Genomic DNA, 27,996 nt, shown 5'->3' with positions numbered 1-27,996 from the left:
AATTTTTTTGACATGCAATGGAAGAAATGCGCTCACGCAATGCCTCAATATGCCTCAATTTCTATGTCTGTAACAAAACCAGTTCGTTTTCATAAATTTCGATTATCTTGCTTATTGGTTCAGTTTAATACTATAAAGGAAAATTCTAATAATCAATTATTTCAAGATCACTCGTCCAATTTATTTGCCATTATTTCTAATGTTTATTTTTCTTCTAATTTTAGGTAAAGAGGCCCTCAACGAATATCTCAAAACCAAATGTGTTACCATAGAGTACTGAGGACCGCGTTTCAGCCCTAAATAGTATTGTTCAGAAATGTTTGCATTTATTAAATAATGTCGCTCTCTACAGTTAATGTAAGCATAATTATAAATCATTTTCAATATCGTTATTTGTGTTAATGCGTTTATCAAAGAAAACATCCATATCTGTTTCAAGAGGTTCACAGTTCTTCACCACATTCTCTTCTTCCATTGTCGGGACGGGCTTTGACTCATCATCTTCGAAATCCTGATTATTTATATCCGATGGAACTGATCGATCAACATTCGTAACACACGGTGCACTGGTATTCTCTACTGTTTCAGTTTCATTCCAAGCAGTAGTTTTATCCAATGGATCTAAGGAAACCTCACATGGGCCTTCCTCTATTTCAATTAGCTCTATCTCGTTAGCACTTGACTCCCCACCAATTGTTGCGATACTCTGTTTCCTGCTCAAAATCAAATACTCGTCGAACAAGTGATTCGACAGACGTCTTTCTAATTTCCGGCAAGCCTTATCCAAATTGGCAACCGTATCGGCCATTGCTTCTTCCTGTTCATCTGCTTCGCAATGGCAGCGGATATACTGCCGGAATTTTTGAATGATTGGATGCGAGTCCAAATTAATGTTTTTTCGAAAATCCTCCACATCGTCAAACTTTTTCCAGTACTGATCAACGGCGCTGTTCAAGCACTGGGTAACTTTCGGATCTTCGGATAATTCCTCGGAAGCCTCCGCAACAATATTGTAAAGCTCATCTTCTGTGAGTTCATCGATTTCTTCCTGAATTTCAATAAACTTTTGGTAGACCGGATCCTGGGTGAAATCATGTATCGTGTGGGATCCTAATTTTTCTTCCGGAACAATAATCGGCTTTGGAGAGGCCAACAATTCTAAGACAGTACTATCCTGACTAATAAGAGGTGTTTCGTCTTCGTCGGTTGATTCTTCCGAAGAAGATACCGCAGAGTTGTCAGATTCGTCCATCAAGTTATTCAAAGATCCGCTCTTTTTACCTCCGAAAATAATTTCGTTTACTATCGTCTGAACTGCAGTTTTCGATTCTTCGTGTTCATCGATGTGTGTTACATCTTCATGACTTTCCAGCTCTTCGACGATGTGGTTCTCAACGTTATTTGTTGCTTCCTGTGAGTCTTGTCTATCGTCACAAGGAAGCTTTTCTTCGTTGCTTATATTTTTAATAAGATCATCAACCTTTCGTAGTTTCTCGCTAATTTGCCCGTAATCGTCCATTATATTAGCCAGCTGGTCATGAATTTGATCAATATGGGCGTTGTATTTGTCTTTCTGTGCCGTTACTCTATCGATCAAAGCTTGAAGTTTTTCCTGGTCCTTTCGGAAGACATCTAATCTGTATTCGTTGAAATTATGTTCTTCACCACCAATCGAAATGCTCATTTCTTCCAAATTCATAACCGCTGGTTCTTGTTGCTGTTGTTTCATCAAACGATCAATAACACTCCTTCTGGATTGATCCGCCTTAACCTTAGCCTCTTGTATTTTCACTTCATTTGAATCCCTTTCGATAGACTTCAACACACCTTCGTACACAATTGGATAAGTACGCCTGTATTTGGCCGTTTGAGGTCGCACAATCTTGTTCCGATTCGTCTGACCCGGTTCCGAATCCAACACTTTCGCGGATTGGAAAAACTTCTTATACTCGTCAATATAGTCCGCAATCGATTTCTCCCGCTCCAGTTTATCAGGGAACTTTTCCGCTTCTTGCTCCGAATCGTTGGAAGAATTCGAATCCGATTCCGTACAGTAGTTAGTGGCCAGCTTGCGATGTCTTGTGGGAACAATTCTGTCAAACATATCGCCACTATCAGAGGAATAGACATCAGAAGCGCTACTACTCTTGTGTTCACGATTTTCGTTCAGTACTTCGGATGGCTCTGATTCTGATCCACCCTCCTCTTTGCTAGACACAGATTTGTACAGTTTTTCTGCAGAAGACGCCGGTCGGCTCTCAACCATACTTATCAATTCACCTTCCTTCGATTCCATAGTAATGGATATTCCGTCGTTGTTTTTAATCACGACATTTAGAGTATCATCTTCCAGCTCTGTGGATTTCACTTTATCCATTTTGTTTGCTATCTTTGTCTTGTTCTCTATTTCAACGATCGGTTCCTGCTCATCAGTTGGAATTTCAAAACCTTTTCCACACCCTATTTCTGAGACTTTTTTCGGTTCATCATTAATTGGTGTATCATTGGTTGGCACGTACTCTTCATGGTCGGATGTAATCTCTTCAATAAGCTTCCTCTTATTTCCTTGGTATGCCGTAGACAAGACAAAAGTATCGTCAGTCATCTTCTCAGCACTGTCGTTTATGCACCCTTCTTCAGCGGGAACAATTTCTTCAATAAGTTTCTTTACTGATTGACAATCCTCCAACACTTTTTTGCTTCCATGAACCTCGTTTATATCACTATCACTATCGTCATTTGCCTGATCCACTTCATCTTCGATCCCCCCACCTCTGTTAGATGCAAACCTTTGGTAAACACCATGAGATCCGGCAGCAGCTGAAGATTTGCAAAGAATTTGTTCAACCTCGTTCCATGCTTGTTCGTTGCTTTTCGGTTCAATCTCCACAATTGAAGCACATTTTTTACCATTCCTGGGCGTGCTATCTTCTTCGTCACTGCTGGTTCTCAACTACAATATGAAAAAAACCCTTTTCAACATGGGCTCCGATCAAATATCATCATCACTCGCACTTACAAGCTCGGGTTCGCCATCACCACGGTGACGCATTCGCAGGGTTGCTGTAAAGTATGGTACCCAGATGATATGCATTAAGGAAAAATCTATGAGGATATTACCATTGATGCTTCTTCGAATTTTCCTCTGTTCCTCCCTTTTCCAGCGCTGAAGCTCTTTTCGCTCTTCTTCATGTCCACCACGCTTCCTAGAATCCATAAAATTGGTGAATGCAGCAAATTAAAAACAAAATTCAACTTTACAAACCATGCGACAGCACATGCCCGATCACGATCAAATACAGGTCGAGAATCAAGATAGGTAAGGTTTTTCTGTAAAAAGTTAACGACACTTCATAAACCATCTTATTTCAATATACTGTTTCCTTACGCATTCAAGAATTAAAGTTTTTCTGTAGGCCGGTATGATGTTAACTACCGGATTACCAGTCATCGTCAGTACACGCAGTTCTCTCATATCGGCCAAAACCTGTAAATGTATTAGTTTTGCAAATGTTGAGTTCACTAACCATATTTTTATAGACCAACCTTCACAACGGCAAGATCATCGATACGGTTATGGGAGATATCCAAGACCGAGATGTTGTGACACAATATAAGATGCTCCAAACTCTCAGCCGACTTCAAATAATTGTGCGATATGTTGAGCGTATTCAGCACCGGTAGAGTTTCTGAAATATTACATTCGAAATTGTGTGTATAAGTCCATTCCTATTCTATTCTATAAAGTCTGGTATATTTTTAGTAAGTCTATGTTTGTTTCCAAAAATTCTGATCAACGAAGCACCATCGATTTCAAAACTTCAGGGATGAAGAGTGTCCTTTAGGGGGTCTTCGTAGCCACTTGGTTGCGCGTTCGCTTACCAAGCGATCGATCGTGAGTTCAAACTCAGGGCCCTCAATTGACCATCTTTGTGTTGTTATAGAATAACTACGTCCACGCAACCATCATCAGCGATGGAAATCGATCCACGGTGGAACAAAGATCGATTCATCCATACAACTGCTCTGCTCTGCAAGAAACATCGGGCTGTTGTTCTATAAATAACCCAACAATGAACAATATCAACTGTCTCCGCTGTCCGGTCTGCTGAACAATGGAAGAACAGAAAGAATAACCTTACGCCTAAATGGCTTTTACTGTGTACTTCACCATAATGTAATGGAACAGAAAACTTAAACACCTAAGTGGCTACTACTAACTACTGTGTAATTCACAATTTATAGAAACATAAACATATGTACATGTACACGATCAAAACCCGGCTCTGTAACAGCTAAAATGCTAATGAGCCTGATAAATAAATAAATGGGATAAAAAAAAGAGTGTCCTTTGCAGGTTTTCCTCTCTAGAGTCTATATTGATCCTATCCGAAACCGATAATCTGCAGGTGCTCAAATAGCCATCCAAGCTGTCTTTGTGAAGCATAATATTGGGTTGGGGAAAAAGAAATGTCGTTTATTGTCAATATATGGCAACACTTAAACATATCTTGTGTTGTACTTATCGCATCGGGTCATACTATACGGCTATTTAAAGACGACAGATGACGACTGTGCTACAAGTTTTTTTTCGACAGTGTTGTGATTGTTCTTTTCAGTCTCAAGTTATAGCGCGTCAAAGATGGAGTCCACCAAGCAAGAAATTCGCCATATTTTACGTTTTTACTACCTGCGAGGTAAAACTGCAACGAAGGCGGCCGAAAAAATTCGTGTAGTTTATGGACCCGATACTGTAACGATTCGCACAGCACAGCGTTGGTTCGATCGATTTCGTTCTGGTGTAGTGGCTGTCCTAGATACACCCCGTACTGGTAGGCCAATCGTCGGGGAAACCGATAAAATCGTAGAAATCATCCAAGTAGACCGGCATGTGAGCACTCACTCGATTGGCCAGGAACTGGTTATAGACCATAAAACGGTTTGGAACCATTTGCAGAAGATTGGATTCCAAAAAAAACTGGATGTATGGGTGCCACACGAGTTGACGCAAAAGAATCTTTTAGACCGAATCAAGGCCTGCGATGCACTGCTGAAACGGAACGAACTCGACCCATTTTGACGTACGACAACCTGAAGCGAAAAAAGTTGTGGTCGAAGCGTGGTGAGCCGGCCCAAACCATCGCCAAGCCCGGATTGACGGCCAGGAAGGTTTTGCTGTGTGTTTGGTGGGATAGGAAGAGAATCATCCACTATGAGCTACTCAACTATGGCCAGACCCTCAACTCGGTTCTCTACTGTGAGCAGCTTGACTGGTTGAAGCAGGCGATTGACCAGAAGCGGCCAGAAATAATCAATATGAATGGTGTTGTTTTCCACCAAGACAACGCTCGGCCTCACACATCTTTGATGACCCGCCAGAAGCTACGGGAGCTCGGATGGGATGTCCTATTGCACCCACCGTATAGTCCGGACCTGGCTCCAAGTTATTATCCGATCCATGCAAAACGCTCTTTGTGATACTAAGTTGGCCTCAAGAGAGGCTTGCGAAAACTGTCTGAGTTTTCTGCGAACAAGAAGGGGGGGGGGTGTTTGTAAGGGGGGGATAATGAAGTTGCCTTCTAAATGGCAACAAGTTTGCGAACAAAATGGCGCATACTTGAACTAAATTGGATAATTTTAAATATGTTAAATAAAGCGTCAAATCTCGATCAGAAATACAACATTTCTTTTTCCCCAACCCTATATGTAGTTGTTTTGATGTATGGGTTTGTTTGACGAACAAGTGATTGACAGCTGCATGTTAGGTGCCATTTGCCTTTTAGGGCTTTAAATAGTGACTAGCACAAACAGTTTTTCTTCTAAAATTAATTAGGGAAATTTGGTACGAGGGTCGTTCAAAAAATAAGTTTCAGTGCCTCAGAAATCGCAGAAAAATAAAGTTAGGACAAAAAAAGGTGATTTTCGTAATCTACGTTTTACTTTCTATTTTTCTGCATGCAAACCCATTGTTTTTATTGTTGGGTAGATAACCAAGATGGGCCAAGGAGCATCTTGTACCCCGGAGATCAGGGCTGAACGAGAGCGGTCTGCGAGGTTGTGTTACTCAGCACAAACCTTTAGTCTCCAAAAAGAACTTAAAAACCCGATTTCATTTTGCAAGAAACTTCAGAAACAAACCGGCTACATTTTGGCGGAATGTAAATTATGATTCCTTGCGGTATATCGGCTTTTTAAAAAAACCAACCGCTCTACTCGGAGTTCTCGATAAAACTGCACTTTATTCTTCTCGATTTGGTTTACATTTTTGATTTGTATACTTAAAGCTATCGTCTCTGATTCGAAGAATATATGCGCTGATCTGAGTCAGCAGAAAATGTGCTCTGGGATTCTGCACGCTGCTCGCGTGATGATTGCCGGGGGTGTTTTGTTTATTTGCTAGCGAATCATAGCTTCGTGGGTCTGGTGATAACTACTCTACCTTTGAGTGTTGAACCTCCTGGGTCAACGTTAAACTGCTGGTTTGGCTAAATATGAAGATGCCGGTTGATAGTACTGCGTGTTTACTGCTTCTATGGGATCCGTTGATTCATTCTTTTGGTTGATTTGAACTACTGTGCCTTGGGATCGAAGTTTGATCAGAATGAAAATTATGATGAGGATTATGGACGTAAATGAAAATGAAAATCCTCCTATGAGAGACCAACTATGCACGGTTGTCTCTGACTTGAGATGTTCCAAATATTTAAGATGCTGGTGTTGTCGTTGGTGAAGTGAGTGGACGTCAATTTTGTTTTCTACACTTTCTTGCATCACTATCAAACTTGTGGATGGGATGAAGATTCGTTGATTGATTGTTCTGATGATATTGTTAGCATACTTGTACTTTTCAATTGTTATTGAACAGTTTCGATATACGATGATGAAAGAGCCGGTCAGGTTTCTATCGGTAATTCCGCACGTGTTATGTAGAGTGTTATTGATGTCGTTAAGGAGCACCGTCGTCGGGCTCAGTTGGACTGTAGGTGGATGTGTAGAAACGTGTTCATATGTGCATCTGCTTTATATTCCCTTGACTATTTTAGAAATGCATCTGTCTTCGGAAACATCTTATAGGTCTGATCTGTAACAAAGGCTCCAATTGCCAAATCGTTTACATGGGTTTTTCTGGAGTAAAAGTTCTGTAGATCCTTTGATGTAGTTATTTCCCTTTAGTTGGATGCGTTCTGATTTCTTGAAGATTGCCTCAATTCTAATATCATCATAGTTTTGTGGGTAAAATGTAGGTACGTTGATTACGTAAAGCAGTATCTCGTTGTCTGTTCCAATGGTCACCTTCGCGAGGTTGAGCACTTCTTCGAGGAGTTCTGTGTGTAGGCCTTGTTTACTGAGAGTTTCATCTATTTGTCTGATTTCATCCGTGGATAGTAATTTATAATTAACTATTCCTACTTTGGCAAATGCTATTGATTCTTGAATTGCTGATACTTGATCGTTTAAGATGTTTAGGCTCAAAATTAGATTTATTATCTGGGCTTTTTCTATTGCTAGTGTAGAGCTTTTTGATTCTGCCTTAATTAGTTCATTTATTGCTTCTGTCAAATTATTCAGATTACCGAACATCTCATCGTTTATTAAGATTTGTTTGTTGCTATTGTCTACAGCTGCATTTATTTCATTAGTTATTAATCGTAAATCATCAGCGTCTGGTGAGCCGGACATCCATTTCCATGCTCGTCCTAATGCGTCCCATCGTCTCTGTCTCGTCTTTGGTTTGAGTTGTTCGATACGATCTTTCAGATCGTTCACTTTATGATCAAATAATCTGTTTAAGTCGGGATAACTAATGTGAATTGTCGAGAGGTGTGTTTCCATTTTTGATATTGATAATTCTATTGCTGTTATGCTAATCGCATGAACATATTTCTGATATCCTTCTATAATTTTTGCTTCTCCTATCTTTACTATCGCCACTGGTTCTTCGTTTACGTTGTGAATTTCAATGTTTTGGCCCAGAACAAGGGGTAACCTGTAATCAGTTAATATTAATATTTTTTACATTAGATTTATGTTATTTCGAATTTTGTTCGTTTCTAAATGTAACATTTTTATTTTGTTGAACATAGTGTTTTTTAAATTTTGGTTTATGCTTAGCTCTTATTATTTTGTCCTTCACGAACACCTCTTTACCTATTTCGAGTTCGGGTGGTTCAATTCTGTTTTTGTTAAATGTCGTTAATTGAGTTTGCTGTGTTTTTGTCAAATTTGCCAAAATTTCATCGTATTGTTTTTGTCTTATTTCTTCTAATTTGTCGGGGTCGATCTGTTGGTTTGGGTTCCTCGTTTTACCAAATACAATTTCTTTGGGTGTCATGGATGTAGAGGAGTGAATGGTGTTATTGTATTTTTCAATGACTGTTTGAATGAGATTTCTAACTCTTGTGTCGGGAGAAAGTTGTTTTTGAATTCGGTACAATTCTATGACGGTAGAATGAAACCGTTCTACTGCACCGTTGACTTCTGACTTGTGGATTGGTGTCCGATATACCTGAATGTTTAACTCAGCCATCCAACCACGAATGTTTGGAGATTGAAGACCTCTTTCGTTGTCAACTACAATTGACTCCGGAACTACATGGGATGTGAGTGTGGTCCACATTCCTTTTTCCACATGAGTCGCGTTACGAGATCGTATCGGTACCATGCGTCCATATTTACTGAATTTATCGATGAAATTTTAAATTTCTGTCCATAAATGTAATTTCTGAAAACTTTAAGTGCCCAATAGATGGCTAGCATCTCTTTCTCGGTAGCTGAGTAATTTTCCTCAGCTTTGTTCAAAGTTCGGGATGCAAAGTGGATTGGCTTATCTTTGCCAATTTCACCTTGACTCAACACAGCGCCAACAGCGAAGTTTGATGCGTCTGTTGTAATAAGGAATGGTTTAGTAAAATCAGGATAAATGAGCACGTCATTACTTGTAAGAATCATTTTCATTTGTTCAAAACACTTAATTTCATCTTGATTAAGGCTTATTTGTTTTTTAGAATCAGGGTTTCTCTCCCCTCTCAAAAGATTTGTTAGTGGTTTCGCTATCTTAGCGAAATCTTTAACGAATCGCCTGTAGTACCCAACACGACCTAAAAATCCTCTCAACTGTTTTTAATTTTTCGGTTCGGGAAAATTTTTGATTACCTCTATCTTCTTTTCGTTGGGTTTAATGCCCTTGTCTGAAATAATATACCCTAGAAATTCAATCGAAGTGTGGAGAAATTCCGATTTATCTAATTGAACTTTCAGGTTTGCATTTTCCAAAGTTTGCAACACAATTTTCAAATTTTCATTATGCTCGTTGAGATCTTTTCCGAATACAACTACGTCATCGATATAAACGTAGCAGCGCTTGCCAATGTGCTCACGTAACACATCGTTCATCGCTCTCTGAAAAATAGCGGGAGCGTTTTTGAGGCCAAATGGCATACGAATGAAATCGTATTTTCCATAATTGACCGAAAAAGCGGTTTTCTCTACATCTTTAGGATTCATCCTTATTTGATGAAATCCTGATGCCAAATCAAGAGTTGAAAAGTATTTGTTTCCTCCTAGTTGGTCTAAAATATTTGAAATCTCAGGCATTGGATACCTGTCAGATATCGTTTTCTGATTCAGCTTCCTGTAATCAATAACGAGTCGAAATTTTTTTTCTCCAGAGGCATCCATTTTTTTAGGAACGATCCAATCTGGGGAATTTCAGGGTGATCTAGAAGGTCTTATAATTCCTGATTCGATAAGTTTTTTCATTTGCTTGTCCACTTCATCTTTATAGGCCATGGGATAGGGGTATGTTTTTTGATGAATTGGTAAATCGTCAGTAGTGCGAATGTCACATTTCACATTTGTGGCACATGAAAGGGTGCTTTTAGGGTTATGGAAAATTCCATTATATTTTTTCAGAATGGGTATTAGCTTTGAAGTTTCTTGTTCAGTAAGGTGATTGAGTCTGACTTTTTCTGTAACAGTTACGGAGTTTATTTTCCTGGGTGTAGGAGTAGGAGTATAAAAATGGATAGGAATGTTTAATGTATGGTTTCTACCGAATACTTGCAGAATTTCTTGATTTGAGATAAGGTTGAAAAGCTTGGTGAAGATTATACCTGTACCTATAATTCCATCAAAAAATGTATGGAAGTCAAAAATTGAAAATTCGTAAGTGTCTTCGATCACTGGTGAAAAAATTGCAAGATGGGTAACTTCAGAAATAACATTATAACTCCTTTGACAGGTTGCTGAGGAATTTTGAAAATTTTCTTGCCAGAATTGGGTGCCCATTTTTTCGAAATTATATTTATATTTGCTCCGCAATCGATTAATAGTTTCATGTAACCTTTTGTAGTGGGAACTTTAATAAACGGAAGCGGGGAAATGTTCTTTAATCGAACCATTTCGCTACCCAATCTGTGTTCTCTAAAAAATTGGTTTCAGTTTCTTTTGACTCAATTGGCTCTTCAGAAGTTTCATCATCAATTAAATTTAAGTTTTCTAATGGTTCTGAATAATTTTCTTCGTTGAAAAATTCATTGTTTGTTTTAATTTGCTCATCATACCACTTTTCGTATTCAGAAGGGTCTAACTTTTCTTCTAATGTGTGTGCTAATCTTTTAGCATGGGGATCGTGTGCTCTCATGGAATTGCTTGGCCCTCTACGTTGAGCTACTGGCCGATTGCCATAATTCACATGTTGAGTACGAATGGTGCTTGTGTCCATTGGCTCGGGACGGGGTTGAGCTGGGACAAAAGTTCTGTTTGGTGCAAATACATTAGGTTGCATGCGCTGTGGAGTATTTTGAATTGTGTTTTGACGTGGGGGAAGTGGAGGCTTTCCTGAATATCTCCTATCAAAACCGGGCAATGCAATAGTTTGTTTAGGAGCTGCACTTGGAATAGGGTGCCAAGTAGGCATGTTTACTGGAGCATTGCGCGCATCCAGGTTTAAATAGTCAACGCAGTAGCTGTAAGCTTGTGCTAAGCTCTGCGGTCTGAAATTTTTGCAAAATCTGGAGAGTGGGTCTCCGAGTCCTCTTATGAAGGTATCAAGTGCAATTTGGTTGTATAATCGCATTAGAATAATTTCATTTCCACGCCATTGATCATCCATTGAAATGGCGGAACTGATGAGAGTCACAAGCTCTCTTACTCTGCTGTAATAACTCTCAAGGCTTTCAGATTTATTACGCATTAAAGATTTCATCTGATTGTCAAGGGTCATAAGATCCCTTTTATCAGCGTAATAGAGTTTTAACACCTCTTTAATACTCTCCCATTGGGTAGGAGTATTACTGGTGATAAGAGCGTCGTTGGCTTCGCCCTTAATTTTCCTCCTAATTGTTTTAATGAGGAGATAATATTGGAATGTGTCCCTGAGGTCCACAAAAAGTTCCAATACATCTTCTACGTCTAGCATCCACTGGCTCAAATCTCGTGGATTTCCATTGAATTCGGGTAGGTCTCTCACTATTTGAGGAATTTTACCTCGGTCCTCGAATCCGATATTTCGGTCGATCACGAACCGTGGATTTTGGATTGGATTAGGATTTGGAATTGGATCTGGATTTGGATTTGGATTTGGATTGGATGGTGGGAGCAGACGCACTGGTCTGATAATTGGAATAGGTTCAGCCATTTTTGTTAGCTTATAAACTAGCACTTGCACTCGCGTGGGGTTTTTTTTTGTTTGGTTCGATTTGGGTTAGTTCAACACTTTGTGATATTTTAGTGGCTCGCTTACGTTGGGTCCGGGCTCACCACTGTGCTATTAGTAGGCGTAATCGCGTTTAATAAGTTTTAATTTTTTGTTCACTCGCGGTAATTATTTGGTTGATCGGTTTGAATTAGTACAAACACTTTGTGATATTCTAGTGGTTCGCTTACGGTGGGTCCGGGCTTACCACTGTGTTGTTAGTAGGCGTGATCGCGTTTAAAATTGTTATTTTAGCTTAAAACTAATTTCTTTCTCGGGGGTTAATATTATACTCACAATAATATTAATTGGATGCACCTCGTCTCGTGCCGCGGGACAATCGCCTAGGTCCAGATAGTCCTTGTTTGCTACGGGTTGTTGGATTCCTCCTTAGCGCACCTTGTCGCGCTCCAACAACGCAAATCCTCAACTTGATTGAAGATGGCTCTGGGTCCGGATGTTGAATTCTCCCAGCGGGAGGCAGCTAAAGATGTCTTCGTAATTACTTATCAGTTGCTAAGGGTCCCGACTTCGGGCGCCAATTATGATTCCTTGCGGTATTTCGGCTTTTTAAAAAAACCAACCGCTCTACTCGGAGTTCTCGATAAAACTGCACTTTATTCTTCTCGATTTGGTTTACATTTTTGATTTGTATACTTAAAGCTATCGTCTCTGATTCGAAGAATATATGCGCTGATCTGAGTCAGCAGAAAATGTGCTCTGGGATTCTGCACGCTGCTCGCGTGATGATTGCCGGGGGTGTTTTGTTTATTTGCTAGCGAATCATAGCTTCGTGGGTCTGGTGATAACTTGTATTGTGGAGCGATGAATCTAAATTCAACAGATTTGGATCCGATGGAAAACGTTACGTGTGGCGTCCACCTAAGCGACAGCCTAAACCTAAATATACCGCATGCATGATGGTGTGGGCAAAGTTCTCTTGGCACGGCGTAGGCTCTATTGCAAAGATCGATGGATCAAATGGATTAAAATCTCTACAAACGTGTGGAACGCTGAGGACAACCTTCCATTGAGATGGACTTTCATGCACGACAATGAGCCATAGCATACTTCCAAACTTGTGGAGCAATGGCTCTTGGATCAGCATATCAATGTTTTAGCTTGACCACCTCAAAGTCTTGATCTCAATCCCATTGAAAACTTATGGAACGACGTAGAGGAACATATCAATCTTAAAAAAAAACAAAAATTATGATCAAACTTTGAGAGGCTATCCAAGAAGGATGGTATAGCATCCCTAATCAAAAATGCAACGACTCGTTGGAAGCCTACCGCAGCGATTGGAAGCATTTCTTGCTCAGAAAGGGTTCCCCACTAAATACTAATCTTAGAGGATAAATATTATTATATTATCGTATCCTTTCCTCCATCAAAATTAAGCTGTGTTAATTATGTTATCATTCTTCGAGAACTCGCGAGCTGATCGGACAAGTTTGAGAATCGATCCAATAACGGTGTTTTTTTTCACGCAGATCTATATTGTGCTTTTTTTCATCAGTGCTTGCGAGTGAAGCGAGCTCAAATAAAAGTGGTGCACGATCGAGACGCTGAGGATCCAGTTCAGATCAACACACATTCATCACACGCTACACAGCAGCGGCAAGTAGAAGTTTATTTTTCTATTGTTCCATATATCATTCCTTCAACCTCCTGTGTACGATTTACACCATTGTCCAACATTGTATTTACCAAATCGGCAAGCGTTGGCATTAGGGGTGTACATTTTTCTTACATTACCGTTGAACTTTTGTTGAAACTTTTTTTCATTTTCGAATTTTATACAATAAAAAATTGAAATAAATATAATTTATATATACCTTGAATACAAATATAATTTATTTACTCATTTATTTTTTTCTATTTTTTATTATTATTCTACACTGTTCACATCGAACAGGTGACTAATTCATTATTATGGCTGAGGGCGGGGAGGATCTCCCATCCACGTCATTGAATGTTTCTGATGCTGACCCACCTCCTGAAGAGCAGGAGGATGAAGCAGACGTTGAGGAGGAAAATTCTGTGTATGTAGTAGAAAGTTCTGAAGATGAGGAAATTGATGAAAAACATGATTTTTGTCTAAAGGAATACCCGGAGGGATTCAAAGGTCCATTCATTGTATACTTTAGACGAAAATCAAAACCTCTTAATGTCATTCGCATCTCAAAAGAACTAACGCAGAAATTTTCCAAAGTTACTGAAATTACTCGGATGGGGCCAGACAAATTACGAGTTGTCGTCTCTTGCAGGACCCAAGCGAATGCAATAACGCGCTGTGATCTCTTTGCGATTGAGTATCGCGTATACGTACCCTGTTGCAACGTTGAAATAGACGGTGTAATAAACGAAAAGGGTTTGACTCGAAAAGAGATACTCGATGGTGTCGGTCGCTTCAAGAATTCCTCACTTAAAAGTGTGAAGATTCTTGAATGCGATCGACTGAAGTCTGTGTCACTTAAAAATGACAAACGAGTTCTCAATCGGACAAACTCTTTTCGAGTGACATTTGAGGGTTCCGCTCTTCCAAACTACGTTGCAATAGGTGCTCTTCGTTTACCTGTTCGGTTGTTTGTACCCCGGGTAATGAAATGCAACAAATGTATGCAACTCGGTCACACGGCCGCCTATTGTTGCAATAAACAACGTTGCGCAGATTGTGGAGAGAGTCATGATGGGACTTCTTGCGCAAAAGAGCGCAAGTGTCTTCATTGCGACGGGGCCCCCCATGATCTTTCTCAATGCCCGGTGTACATACAACGAGGGGAAAAACTCAAGCGTTCCTTAAAGGAACGTTCCAAGCGGACTTATGCAGAAATGCTTAAGAGTTCCGCCTCAACGACTCAGGACAATCCCTACTCCATTCTGCAGAACGACGAGCCTGTTGCTGACGCTTCCAATGCAGGAAGTTCCGGTACATCGCAGGGTGCCATTAGGAAAAGAAAAATTACTTCTTTTCCATCACTCCCCAGAAAGAAGACCGAAACTTCCCAAGTTGGAATGAAACCTCGTATCGAACGTGCTGAGAATAGACCGAAGCAAGTACCTCCTGGTTTAAGCGGTTCTTCTACGCACCAGGGGTCCTCAGCACTTCCCGGAGCAGAGCCCAACACGTCTGTTCCTTTTTCGCGATCGAGGCAACAGCCACAATCTGGCTTGCTTGCGCTTTCTGACCTGGTGGACAACATTTTAAATGCTTTAAATATAAATGACCCTCTTAAAAGCATAGTATTATGTTTGCTTCCGATTGTGAGAACATTTTTGAAAGAAAAATGTGGTTTTTTAGCAGCGTTCATTTCTCTCGATGCCTGATTCAGTGCAAGAGGTCAAGGATTTGACCACTGTAATACAGTGGAGTTGCAGAAGCATCATCCCTAAACTAGATCAATTTAAATTTTTAATTCATAGTTCTAACTGTGATGTATTTTCCCTCTGTGAAACATTCTTCAGCCGACGAACTGAATTTCCACGATTTCAACATTATTCGCCTCGATCGAAATGACTCGTTTGGTGGCGTACTATTGGGGATCAAAAAATGCCACTCCTTCTATAGAGTCACTCTCCCATCGATGACAGGCATTGAAGTTGTCGCTTGCCAGACACAAATCAATGGCAAAGGCCTCTGCATTGCCTCGATATATATTCCTCCAAGAACTATGGTTGGCCGCCATCAGTTTTTTGATATCATCGAGGCACTGCCGGAGCCGCGGCTAATCTTAGGTGACCTCAACTCCCATGGAACAGCATGAGGTTCACTCTACGATGACAACCGTGCCACTTTGATTTATGATCTGTGTGACAACTTCAAATTGACAGTTTTGAATACTGGGGAAGCAACTAGAATAGCCAACCCTCCTGCACGGGCAAGCATGCTAGACATATCACTTTGCTCTTCTTCGTTATCCCTGGATTGCACGTGGAAGGTAATCCAAGATCCCCACGGTAGTGACCCCCTGCCAATAATTTTATCGATCGCCAATGAATCAGGTTCTCGTGAGTCAGTCGATATTGCGTATGACCTCACGAAAAATATTGACTGGAGAAAATTTGCAGAAATAATATCTGAAGCACTTGTTTCAATGCATGAACTTCCTCCACTCGAAGAGTATAATTTTATATCGAGTTTGATTTACGAAAGCGCACTTCAAGCTCAAAAGAAACGTGTTCCTGCTACCACTTTACGACGTCGTCCTCCATCACTTTGGTGGGACAAGGAGTGTTCAAAGGTCTACCTTGAAAAATCATCCGCTTTCAAAAAATTCAGGAAAACTGGATTAGTGGAATGGTTTCGAAAGTACCAAGCTCTAGAAGCCAAACTAAAAGGTCTGATTAAAGCAAAAAAGCGTGGATATTGGCGGGAGTTCGTCAATGGTTTGTCAAGGGAGACTGCTATGAGCACTCTTTGGAATACGGCTAGGAGAATGCGTGGCTGGAACCATTCAAATGAAAGTGAGGAATACTCTGACCGTTGGATATTCAAATTTGCAAGAAAGGTTTGTCCCGATTCCGTTCCTGCACAAAGCGTCGTACGCGACATTCCGCTCCAATGCGACTATAAGAATTTTTCGATGGTGGAATTCTCAATCGCAATGTAACAATTCAGCTCCGGGGTCGGACAAGATTAAATTCAACTTGTTGAAGAATCTTCCCGACTTGGCAAAACAGCGTTTGCTGAACTTGTTCAACAAGTTTCTGGAGCTGAATATTGTCCCGCATGACTGGAGACAAGTGAGAGTGATAGCCATACGGAAACCCAACAAGCCGGCTTGCGATCACAACTCGTATAGGCCGATTGCAATGTTATCCTGTATTCGTAAATTGTTAGAGAAAATGATTCTACTTCGTTTGGACAATTGGGTTGAAGCGAACAATTTGCTGTCAAATACGCAGTTTGGCTTCCGCCGAGGTAAAGGGCCATTGATTGTCTCGCGCTGCTATCTTCTGAAATCCAAATCGCATTTGCTCGCAAAGAACAAATGGCTTCCGTTTTTCTCGATATCAAAGGGGCATTTGATTCAGTTTCCATGGAAATTCTCTCAGAGAAACTTCATAATCGTGGACTTTCACCAATTCTGAATAATTTCCTGTACAATTTACTGTCAGAAAAGCACATGTTTTTCAATCATGGCAGCTTGAAATCTTCTCGATACAGTTTTATGGGCCTACCACAAGGCTCCTGCCTAAGCCCCCTCTTGTACAGTTTTTACGTCAATGATATAGATGATTGTCTAACTAGAGACTGCACGCTAAGACAACTTGCAGACGATGGAGTTATTTCCATCACGGGTACTAATCCCGCCGTTCTGCAAAAATCCTTGCAAGATACCCTGAACAACCTGTTCACGTGGGCTCTCAAGCTGGGTATCGAATTATCTACGGAGAAAACCGAAATGGTCGTTTTTTCTAGGAAGCACGAACCCGCCCAATTCCAGCTTCACCTATCCGGCAAAACGATCAAGCACTCGATGTTTTTCAAATACCTTGGAGTATATTTTGACTCTAAATGTACCTGGGGAATACACATTGCGTATTTGAAACAGAAATGCCAGCAAAGAATCAATTTTCTCCAAACAATAACCGGAACATGGTGGGGTGCCCATCCAGGAGACCTCATTCAGTTATACAAAACAACGATATTATCAGTGTTAGAATATGGCAGTTTTTGCTTCCGATTAGCTGCCAGGATTCATATTCTCAAGCTGGAGAGAATACAATATCGTTGCTTGCGTATAGCAATGGGGTGTTTGCATTCGACACATACGATGAGTCTCGAAGTTTTGGCAGGAGTACCCCCGCTTACTCTTCGGTTCACAGAATTATCCTACAGATTTCTCATCCGTTGCAAGATCATGAATCCATTGGTGATTGATAACTTCGAAAATCTACTCCAACTGATTCCTCAGTCAAGTTTTATGTCTTTATACCATGAGTACCTTACCCACGACGTGCACCCTTCACCAGGCATCTCCAACCAAGTTTGCTTCCCTTACTTCTGCAATTCCTCTGTCATTTTTGATCTGTCCATGCGACAAAAAATCCATGGAATCCCAGATCACCTACGCTCCGATTCTATTCCGCCGATATTTTCGGCAGAATATGGGAAAGTTGGATCTGATAAAATGTTCTTTACTGACGGTTCATTCATAAACGGGTCCACTGGCTTCGGCATCTTCAATGAAAATTCCAGTGCCTCTTTCAAACTCAATGATCCTTGTTTCGTGTATGTTGCTGAACTGAGTGCGATATACTACGCACTGGAGATCATTGAAACATTGCCCATCGACCATTATTTTATTTTTTCAGACAGTCTCAGCTCATTAGAGGCAATCCGCTCAATGAAGGTTGATAAACGCTCATCTTATTTCCTAACAAGAATAAGACAACTATTGAGTGTTTTGGTCGAAAAATTGTTCAAGATTACCTTAGCATGGGTTCCCTCTCATTGCTCGATTCCGGGGGATGAGAAAGCGGACTCGCTAGCTAAGGTGGGCGCTTTAGAAGGCACTCTTTTTGAAAGGCAAATTGCTTATAATGAATTTTTCCACATTCCTCGTCAGTACACGCTCGTAAGTTGGCAGCGCATGTGGAGTGGAGATGAGTTCGGTCGTTGGTTACACACGATTATCCCTAAGGTCTCGACGAGGGCATGGTTCAAGGGATTGAATGTAGGTCGTGATTTCATTCGCGTGATATCTCGGCTTATGTCCAATCACTACAACCTAAACGCGCATCTCTATCGCATTGGACTCGCAGCAAACAATCTTTGTGATTGTGGCGATGGCTACCACGACATCGAGCATGTTGTCTGGTCGTGTATCCGGTTCCATACTGCTCGCTCTCAGCTCTCTAGAGCACTGAGAGCACAAGGCAGACAATCGGAGATCCCCGTCCGGGATATCTTAGGTAGCCGTGATCCTGATCTTCTGCTTCATCTATACCTGTTTCTCAGAAACGCCGATGTCAACGTTTAATGATGAATCCTTCGTTGTGTCCCCGTTTCATATCCCTCCCATCCGTTCGATAAACTTTTACTTAGTCGCGGCAATACATACACACACTCTTTACAGACACACGGGCCGAAGGTTGTGCAGTCCACAGATCATTCAACAAGAGCCAAAGGTTGTACCGCTCATGACAACTCTACACGAACTGATGATTGCGCCGGCTAGTGACCATTCTATCCTGGATTCCTCGAGTCGAGAAAGACGCACCACGCTAGATATGAGGTACAGACTAGGGGGCGTTGCTGATTAATGGTCAGCTGCATCCCAATAGGAAGTATCCCGTGTCGGGCACACGTACAGAGCATTGGAGACAGCAACATCCCAATTACGAAAACACTTGTAATACTAACCTCGAGCCAACCGCGAGTAATCGGTTACATATTACTAACATAGATAATAAGAAAAATGGTCAAAGTATTGAACTCCCGGCCCGTGAGGCTAACGCCATACGAGCCTTTATAAAAATATATATTTTGGAAAAAAAAATAAAATTATGAGGCCAATCAATATTTGGTTTTTATTTGTAAAAAGGATTTAATATATTCAAATTGACAATAAATATATATATATATATATATATATATATATATATATATATATATATAGGGGGTCTTCGTAGCCACATGGTTACGCGTTCGCTTACTAAACGATCGATCGTGGGTTCAAACTCAGGGCCCACAATTGACCATCTTTGTGTTGTTATAGAATAACTACGTCCACGCAACAAACATCAGCAATGGAGATGGATTCACGGAGGAACAAAGATCGATTCATCCATACAACTGCTCTGCTCTGCAAGAAACATCGGGCTGCAGTTCTATAAATAACCCAACAATGATCAATATCAACTGTCTCTGCTGTCCGGTCTGCTGAACAATGGAAGAACAGATAGAATACCCTTACGCCTAAATGGCTACTACATTGTAATTTACCATAATGTAATGGAACAGAAAACCTAACGCCTAAATGACTACTACTACTACTGTGTAATTTACAATTTATAGAAACATAAACATATGTACATGTACACGATAAAAAAAAACCGGCTCTGTTACAGATAAAATGCTATTGAGCCTAATGAATAAATAAATGGGATAAAAAAAATAAATATAAATTATTTCTTATATGTGGTTATTAAAAATATAATATTAACTACAAGGTTGTTTATTTATTTATTTCATTTAAACATGGATTGTGCTAATTATAGAGCCACCACTGTATATAGATTATATTTTGTAATTCTCTGTCTTGTAATATATTTAGAAGCAGCTTTCAAGTACATTGCTACTTTCAGTTTCGCAGTAGGGGGAGTGGGGGCAAAGAGGTCACGTGGGGGTAAAGTGACCTGATTGTTTGGTAGTATAAATATTGACTATTGGCACTGTATTGATAGTTACCCTATATTTGAAAAATTTCTTGACGTTTGAGTCACCTTGTATTTCAGTGGAGCTGTCACATATCAAAATGTAAATACAGTCAACTCTCCCTAACTCGATGTTCTTTATCTCGATATTTTCCCTAACTCGATGGATTTCATGGCACCTTCGATTTTACCAGCATTCTTCTCTCCATAACTCGATACCTCCCTAACTCGATGCCTCCCTTACTCGATGGGTTTTGATTAATTTTTCCATGGATTTTCACCTCCCTAACTCGATTGATTTTCGCGTACATGTTTTTGTGCGTTATTACCTCTGATTTCAATTGCTCTTGAAAGTGAAGACGGAGTATTCGTGTCATCAAACAATTTCTTTTCAAGTATGGAAAACCACTAGAAACCTTTCAAGCGAACAATCAAAACGCCAACCATTGCGTAACGTTTGAGCATCATCGAGCAGGTCGAAAAGTATGGACGGAAGGGGTCTCAAGCTGCAAATAATTTCCACTAATTTCCACTTTTGTTGATACCCACTATTCAAACTAAAGTAAAAATGGAATCGGAATGGAAAATTTAATCTAGACCAAAAGCATATAAGGTTGGTCGGAATCGAAAAGCTGGAGCGGTCAATGGATTTTTGTCTTATCAAGCCAGAGAGAATATTTTACCTGTCTCAGGTTCTATTCTTCGGGATATGGTTTGCGAATTTGTCCAGGAACTGGGTATTCCCAACTTTAAAGCACAACCAACATGGACGGGAGCGATAAACTACCGTTGCTGATCAATAAAAAGAGTAAAAACCCATAATGTTTCAATAAGAAGAAGTCATTACCAGTGATATACGAGAACAATACCAAGGTCTGGATGGCCTTAATGCTTTTTGAGGAATGGATCATACAATTTGACAAAAAATTTCCAATGGAAAGAGAAAGGTATTATTTCTGGAATTATGTGTTATGATAATGTATCATATTTATATCTATTTTTTCTCTAGTCATGTTCGTTGATAACTATACAGCGCACCCAAAATCTCTCCGACCAAAGCTCAAATCGATAAGTTTACAATTTTTCCACAACTTTCGTTGATTTACTTTCGTAGCTCAGCAGCTGGGCTTCAACATAATCAAGAACCTGAATCAGTACTTTCGCCATCTTCGATTAATTAGTTCGATTAATTAAAAGAAGATTGCAAGAAATGGAGGATATTTGTCCTTTTCAACCTTCATGTTATTTAGCATTCTTACTGTATTTTAATGCACTCTAGGACCCGTCAGATATCCGGTATTGGATGCAATTGAAATACTTTCACCCTCTAAAATCAATAAGGTTAAATCTGAGACTATTTAAAATGGCTTCAGGAAGCCGAATTTTTCATCAATGATGATGGTGATATTCCGCTGGCATAATTAATGCGTCGTGAGCTTGCTGATGTCGACAGTACAATACCGTTCGATTGCTCAATGTCTTTTAGTAATTAGTGCAAAAAGGACCAAAACGTGATTTGCTGTGATCTGATGCTAGATACCGATATACTGGAAAGTGTTGAAAAAGCTGAGAAAAACGCTGAAGATAATAGTTCTATTGAGATGAAGAATATTCAGGAAGGTTCAGATGATTGTGTCGAAATTACATCTTCGAACGTTAAATCAAACCTGAAGAATATTGTCTGGAATATTGAAATCAACTGAAAGTGTTCCTGTGAAACTATTCGAACATATCTTTGTGATTGAACAGTTCCTGCGTGATCATTACAATTTAGTTTGAATAACATACTTAATCAATATTTTCTTTGTCAACCTAGTTCTTCATGCAGGTCGAACTCGATTATATACAAACTCGATTATATATGATTCGATTATGTAAAATTTAGAACTCGATTGTATACAGTTTTTAAAAAAAAGTTTTTTTATAATTCAAATATGAATAATTTCAAGAAGAAAAATTAACCTTTCAACATTAAAGTGAAATTTAAGTGGCTTTTATAAGTACAGTGGGTTAAAAATCGCTATTTTTGAAGATTTTGATTGAATTTTAATCAGGAATTGTTTATATCGATATTGTAGCGAAATTAGGAGAGATAGAAGTTGGGCGTCAAGAACAAATTGTAGAGGGGTTAGAGAGCTTTAATTTAATTGATAGAAACAATCAGGTTTAAAGGGTGTGTCACATCAAATTGCATCACGGAAAAAACGCTGTAGAAATTCGCCCAGTAGACCGATCCTTTTGAAAATTTTAGACAGTAAAATAAAAACTATTAAACAACTTTTGGCATTTTCCATTTTTCATACTTCGAGCCCAAGCCCGTATGCTCGTACCTTCCTCTTTACCCCGTCCATAAGGTTCTGTACAACGTCAGGTTGTAGTTTTTTTTGAACAGAAATCCATTTTCTCTTGAAGTCCGCCTCCGATTTGACAACTTTTGGGTTCTTCCGGAGGGCCTGCTTCATAATCGCCCAATATTTCTCTATTGGGCGAAGCTTCGGCGCGTTGGGCGTCTTCCCCACCATGTCTTGCCTTTCGTCGCGGTTAGGAGCCTTCTGAACCTTGTATGTGCTTGGTCCGCTGGACGAATGAACTTGACAAATTCAGCTTATTGGCGACATCCCGGACCGAACTTCTCGGATCACGTCTAAACTGCTTAACTACGCGCTTGTGATCTTTTTCACTGACGGAGCATCCATTTTTGCCGTTCTTCACCTTCCGGTCGATGGTTAGGTTCTGAAGTATCGTTTTAGTACTCTGCTGACCGTGGATTGAACGATTCCCAGCATCTTACCGATGTCCCGATGTGACAACTCCGGATTCTCGAAATGAGTGCACAGGATTAATTCACGACGCTCTTTTTCGTTCGACGACATTTTTCCAAATTTACGAAAAATTGACAGTGAAGCATGACCAACGTGATCTATACACTCTTATCTGATTTTAAAGCGAAAGCTGAAGATATAATTCCTAAAAATTAAATTTCTACAGCGTTTTTTCCGTGATGCAATTTGATGTGACACACCCTTTAGTATGATTTCTTGGGATAAAGTGAATAATTATAAATTTAAAAAAAAAATTAAAATTTTCCACTTCCAAAATGTTATTTTAATCCACTAATTTAGATGTTCCACTACTATATCCTGTACTATTTTTTTCATCTTTCAAATGAAAGCAAGAGAATCGGATTATGTAGCGTACAATGTAGAGTCAGTTTGAGCCAACAGAGTCCGAAACAAAGAAAAAGTTCTATAACTCTGGCAACGTTGAAATTCTAACATTCGCGTAGAAGGATTTTTTTCGTTAAATATAACCGTCTATCACATCCTGAGAGATACTGGAAAAAATATTTTTTATATGAGAAAGATTTTTTTTTCACTTGAAGGGAATGAATCAAAAATTCATACCATAATTCGGATACTTACCCTAATATATGATAATTTATGACATAAAAAATATGAAAAAATGTTCTGTATGTCGATATCTCCCTAACTCGATGGTCCCTTTGGATATCCAGTTAGGGAGAGTTGACTGTTAGAACAAAAATCGCACTCTCGGTAGCCATTCGGCCGTAGTTTTGTGCGTTTCGAATTTAAGGAAGTTCTAGTGAAATTTAGTTTATTTGACCTGATATTTTCAAAAAATCAACAGTTTGGACGACTGTTCACATATTCTAGGAGAGGTTAACAGATGTTTTGTTAAATTTCAGCGATTATTCCGCATATAAATTACTTTGTTGTATGCGGGCAAAGTGGTCAGTGGAGGATTACTACTGACAATGTTCTGTTTTCAAAAGCTGATATACCTTAACACCTTCTGCTCTTAAAAGGGTCCCTTCTGTGGTTTTGACCCAGGAAAAATATGCAATCCCAACCAAAATCAAGCATCATTATGAAAAACTTATTCCACACATGTACCTACTATTTCAATAATGACAAATTTGGACAAGGAATCACGCATAAATCTATACTTTCTAGCATGATATGTGCGAGTGAGCACTTTGCCCTCCACAGGTGACCACCTTACCTCCTCATTAAAAAAAAACGTTCGATTTTTCAACTTTTTTCCCAATAATGAAAAATGTACTATTTTCAATTTTCATAATAAAAACCGCTTGCTATCTTGAACAACAATAAGTTCAGCTACAATATTCTTCGAAAAACGGAAATTGTAGTGGTGTGTGAACACAGGAAATGAGCATGCTCCTTAGGGTGACCACTTTCCCCCCACTGGTACATTTTTTCGATGATTTTCTTTCTGCCCATGTACGAGGGCAGTCCAATAAGTACTTAGCCTACAAAACAGAACAAATTTTTTTGGAAAAATGGTGATTTATTTCTCAACATGGTCTCTTTTTAGCTCGATATACTTGACCCAGCGATGCTTCAACTTCATTAATCCATCTGAAAAATACGTCTTTTCGAGGTCTGTAAGGTAGGCCTCCGCGGCGGCGATGACATCCTCATTCGACTCAAATTTCTGCCCGGCGAGTGACTTTTTCAAGTTTGGAAACAAAAAAAAATAGCACGGGGCCAAAACTGGAGAATGCGGTGGATTGGGCAGCAGTTCGTAGTGCAATTCGACCAATTTGACCGTGGCGACGGCGGAATTTCCATATTTTCCATTTTTCTAAAATTCGCGGACACGCCCGCTTCCACACACGGTCTAAACAAAACTACGAGTCCGATTCGGCTGAAATTTTGACAGTAAACATTTACGAGAATGTAGGGTAGGGCGGGGTTAGTTGGTCATTTTTGAATAAATTTGGCTATAACTTTGTAGTACGAAGTTTTGCGTTAGAATATTATGTACTACAATGGAGCTGACCTTTTACCCCTTCAATGAAAAATAATCAGAGAATCAATTATTCGACATTTTTCTTTTATTTAACGTCTTTATATTTCAGAATAAATTGATCAACTAACCCCACACACGGGGTAAGTTGGTCAAAAATAGGCATGTTTTTTGAGCAAATAATAAACGTTTTTCCATTAGAAGTTTCCTTCATTATAAATTAATTAATTAAATTAAAACAAAAACAGTTAACTAATATCATATAGCAAGTAAAAAAAACAAATTAATGAAAATTTCAAATTATCATCGTTATTGAAAATTAATCAGGCAATCTTTTCTAGCGATTTCGTCTCTCTTCCACTTTGTGGCGAACCAGAGATGCCAGGTTTGAAGACATGTGTTCATATTGAAGACATCTGATTTTGTGAAGACATTATGAAATATGTGAAGACATTTCAGTATGATAGCGAACGAAGCGGTCTGAATACATATTGTCTCTAGAAGACATTATTTCATTTGCGCTCGAAAATTCGACCTACTACTTTTGGCCCTACTATACAATAGATTAACCTAGATCTTTCAAACGACCACTTCACAAATCGAATGTTTAGATGGGCAGCATCGAGCCCGAAACCGGTCGACTAAAAAGGTAAATTTAACATCCTTTTCACGTTTGTAAAAACAATAAGTGTTGTATCCTGTCGCGTCCCGCGTATAGTATTGTGTACATTAGTTTTACGTTAGCACAAGCCCAAAAAATGAGTGCCATATTTCGTTTACTTACCAAAGCCACAATTTTCAATCTTGTTGATATGATTATGCGATAGGTTGATGGTATCCAAGTTTTTGCAGTTATCCAAATTTTCAATTTTCTGCAATTAGAACATATTAGTATTCAATGTATAGGTAGGTGTAGGTGACCATGAAAAAAAATGGACCTAACTTTTATATTACGAATTCTACATCAAAGTTTTCTTCGGACGACTTTTAGAGCTTATCAAGAAAAACATTTTGCGATGTAGAACTTGTCAACATCTTAATCCTACTCAAATTAATTGATGGTGTTTCGCCAAAAAATCATGATTTCAATTTAAGTTTTCTCAAATACGAAAAATAACATAGTTTTGAAAATCTCACATTATGTAGGGTGAAATGTGTTCTTTCAAATGCCGCCAATAAACAGTGTTTTTGTTTGCCTCAGAAAAAACATAAAACAGATGAAAAGTGCGTATTTCTTTAGAAGAAATTGTTGAGATTTCCCTCTTAGATTATAGTTCACCACTATAATCAATACACAATCGTAAATTGGTCTTTAACTGATTATAATTTTATTCGTCTAACTTATCCAAGGTGGTTAAAAGACTGCATGTTGGTGTAGTGATACATCCTCCTTAATCATACTAATGGTTAACAATAGTTTACAATTATCTGATCCTGCAGCACTGCTTATATACCACTGTTGATTTCTACTTCTATCCTCTTGTGTTCTCATAAGGAACGGAATGGAATTGGTTACAAACACATCGAGATGGCCTCACGACAGTTATTCGATATAGGGTCTGATCGCGAACGTCACCTCATAGAGACGAATGAACTCTCAGAGTTTAAAGTCTCTTTAATTCAATACCGTTACCGTCACCTCATGGTGAAAACGAAAGGAATTGCATATAACCTTCCATACAATTAATTCCTTTTTCACCGTGAAGTGATGTTCGTGATCAGGCCCATAATATTTCGTCGAAAGTGAGATGTGTGGAGGCGAATGAACTACAAGCTTAAAGCCTCTCAAAAACAAAGAATGGAATGAGATGTGTTTTTCAACAGAAATATCAATAAGTTTTAACAGAGTTGAAATTTTTACAAATTGTGCATCGCAAAATGTTTGTTTAGTGAGCTCTAAAATTTTCTGAAGACAGTTTGCATGTAGAATATGGAAAAAACCGTTTTTTTCATGATGACCCTAAAAAAGCGCTATATCTATATTATAAGAAGAATATATATTTGAAGAGATAGGAAAAAAAACTTTATTTTAAAAGTTGCTTAAAATAACTGCGGCTATAATATTGGCGTACTATGTTTACATCTATCTATAAAGATAAAAAAATTAGATTTTTTATTTCGCCTAAAATTCAACTCAATCAAGCTATAAAGGTGTAGGAATAATAATAAAAAAGATTTGCCTGAACATATTCGCGCAGAAGCTTCCGGCAAGCGTACATAACTGAAGTGTGATCGTATATACTCAATCCACCCCCTCTTTTTGCAGACCTCAAAACTGATATTGTAATGGTTTCTGAAAAGTTATTTTATCCCTTCAAGATTGGGCGAATATTTCTGGTAAAAAGCTAGCCTTCAAATATTCGCGCAAAAAAAAGTTCACCTCCAAAACTTTTTTTGGTGTACTCTATGACGTGATTTTTTTAGGAAAGAAAGCAATGGTTTTAATCGGAATTGAATATAGATAAAGCTATCATTAATTTTGGGCGAATATTTGAAGGCTACTCTTTTCCTACCGGAAGTATTCACCTTCAATTCCAATTCGTCGTAAACATAACTATGACAAAAAAATCAATACCATCCCACGAGGCTCAGGACCCTTTCTAAGCATTAGCTCAAAATACAAACTTACCGTGATAAGATTGTTCTGCAAATAAAGACACTTGAGTTCGGTCTGATTCTCTAGTCCCGAGATGGTCGATATCGCGTTACATTCCAACCAAAGGCACTTAAGGCCAACGTATTCTTCCAGCGACTCTATTGCGTTGTATCCTGAAACGAATTTTCAAGCGCCAAACACTTTCATTAGCCAAAACGCCATTAATCGATCCTTCGCTTACCCGAGTAGTGCAAGTAGAGAATATCGTTCAAGTGGGGTGTGATGTAGAGTTTGTTCTTTTTGCACGAATCAACGATTGATTTTTTGGTCATCCTGGAATTTTAATTGCTGTTTTTACCGACAAAAAATCATTTTCACGGATATACTTACCGTTTCGGCCCGAAGTCCTCCTCCACACATTCTTTGACCATTTTCAAAAGCCAGTTTAAGATGGAAGCAAAACTACTTCCAATCTGGTATCTTCTTGAAATAATTGGTATTGTGAAAAAACAACTTCACGGTTGCCCCG

At 39.1% G+C, this 27,996-nt stretch overlaps 2 protein-coding genes across 4 annotated transcripts in view; one reads left to right on the top strand and one right to left on the bottom strand.

Moving 5' to 3' along the window:
- The window catches only part of LOC129780387 (cytosolic 10-formyltetrahydrofolate dehydrogenase), a 33,421-nt gene extending 33,029 nt beyond the window's left edge, over positions 1-392 (top strand). The window contains exon 3 of the mRNA XM_055788595.1: positions 225-392. Coding sequence (XP_055644570.1) covers positions 225-280 — 56 coding nt within the window. The 3' untranslated portion in view covers positions 281-392. The remainder of the gene's footprint in view (positions 1-224) is intronic.
- On the bottom strand, positions 106-27,996 carry LOC129780386 (dynein axonemal assembly factor 1 homolog). Of its 3 annotated transcripts, XM_055788591.1 has the most exons (10): positions 27,858-27,996; positions 27,709-27,800; positions 27,501-27,640; positions 25,656-25,743; positions 3,547-3,689; positions 3,389-3,487; positions 3,266-3,330; positions 3,121-3,206; positions 3,020-3,063; positions 106-2,953 (listed from the first exon to the last, which is right to left on the bottom strand). In XM_055788591.1, exons 1-10 carry the CDS (start codon positions 27,896-27,898, stop codon positions 368-370), a joined length of 3,384 nt encoding a protein of 1,127 aa, XP_055644566.1. In that variant the 5' UTR covers positions 27,899-27,996; the 3' UTR covers positions 106-367. The 3 variants fall into 3 exon arrangements, with proteins under 3 accessions (XP_055644566.1, XP_055644567.1, XP_055644568.1); XM_055788592.1 differs by lacking the exons at positions 25,656-25,743; positions 27,501-27,640; positions 27,709-27,800; positions 27,858-27,996 and adding an exon at positions 6,440-7,330 and having other exon boundaries at positions 111-2,953; XM_055788593.1 differs by lacking the exons at positions 25,656-25,743; positions 27,501-27,640; positions 27,709-27,800; positions 27,858-27,996 and adding an exon at positions 6,839-7,330 and having other exon boundaries at positions 111-2,953.

This window comes from Toxorhynchites rutilus, chromosome 3 (assembly GCF_029784135.1).
Source record: "Toxorhynchites rutilus septentrionalis strain SRP chromosome 3, ASM2978413v1, whole genome shotgun sequence".
Taxonomy (NCBI): Eukaryota; Metazoa; Arthropoda; class Insecta; order Diptera; family Culicidae; genus Toxorhynchites; species Toxorhynchites rutilus.
Note: the sequence above shows the minus strand (reverse complement) of the source record. Positions and strands in the feature narration are given on the sequence as shown.

Bases quoted from the DNA above. Each gene is read 5' to 3' on its own strand.
- LOC129780386 (XM_055788591.1), bottom strand. From the start codon at position 27,898: ATGGTCAAAGAATGTGTGGAGGAGGACTTCGGGCCGAAACG. The intron at 3,690-25,655 runs GTAAGTAAACGA...GTAATATTTCAG, and splicing joins GATTGAAAATTGTGGCTTTG to AAACTCTACCGGTGCTGAAT. The intron at 3,488-3,546 runs GTTGGTCTATAA...ATACATTTACAG, and splicing joins ATGATCTTGCCGTTGTGAAG to GTTTTGGCCGATATGAGAGA.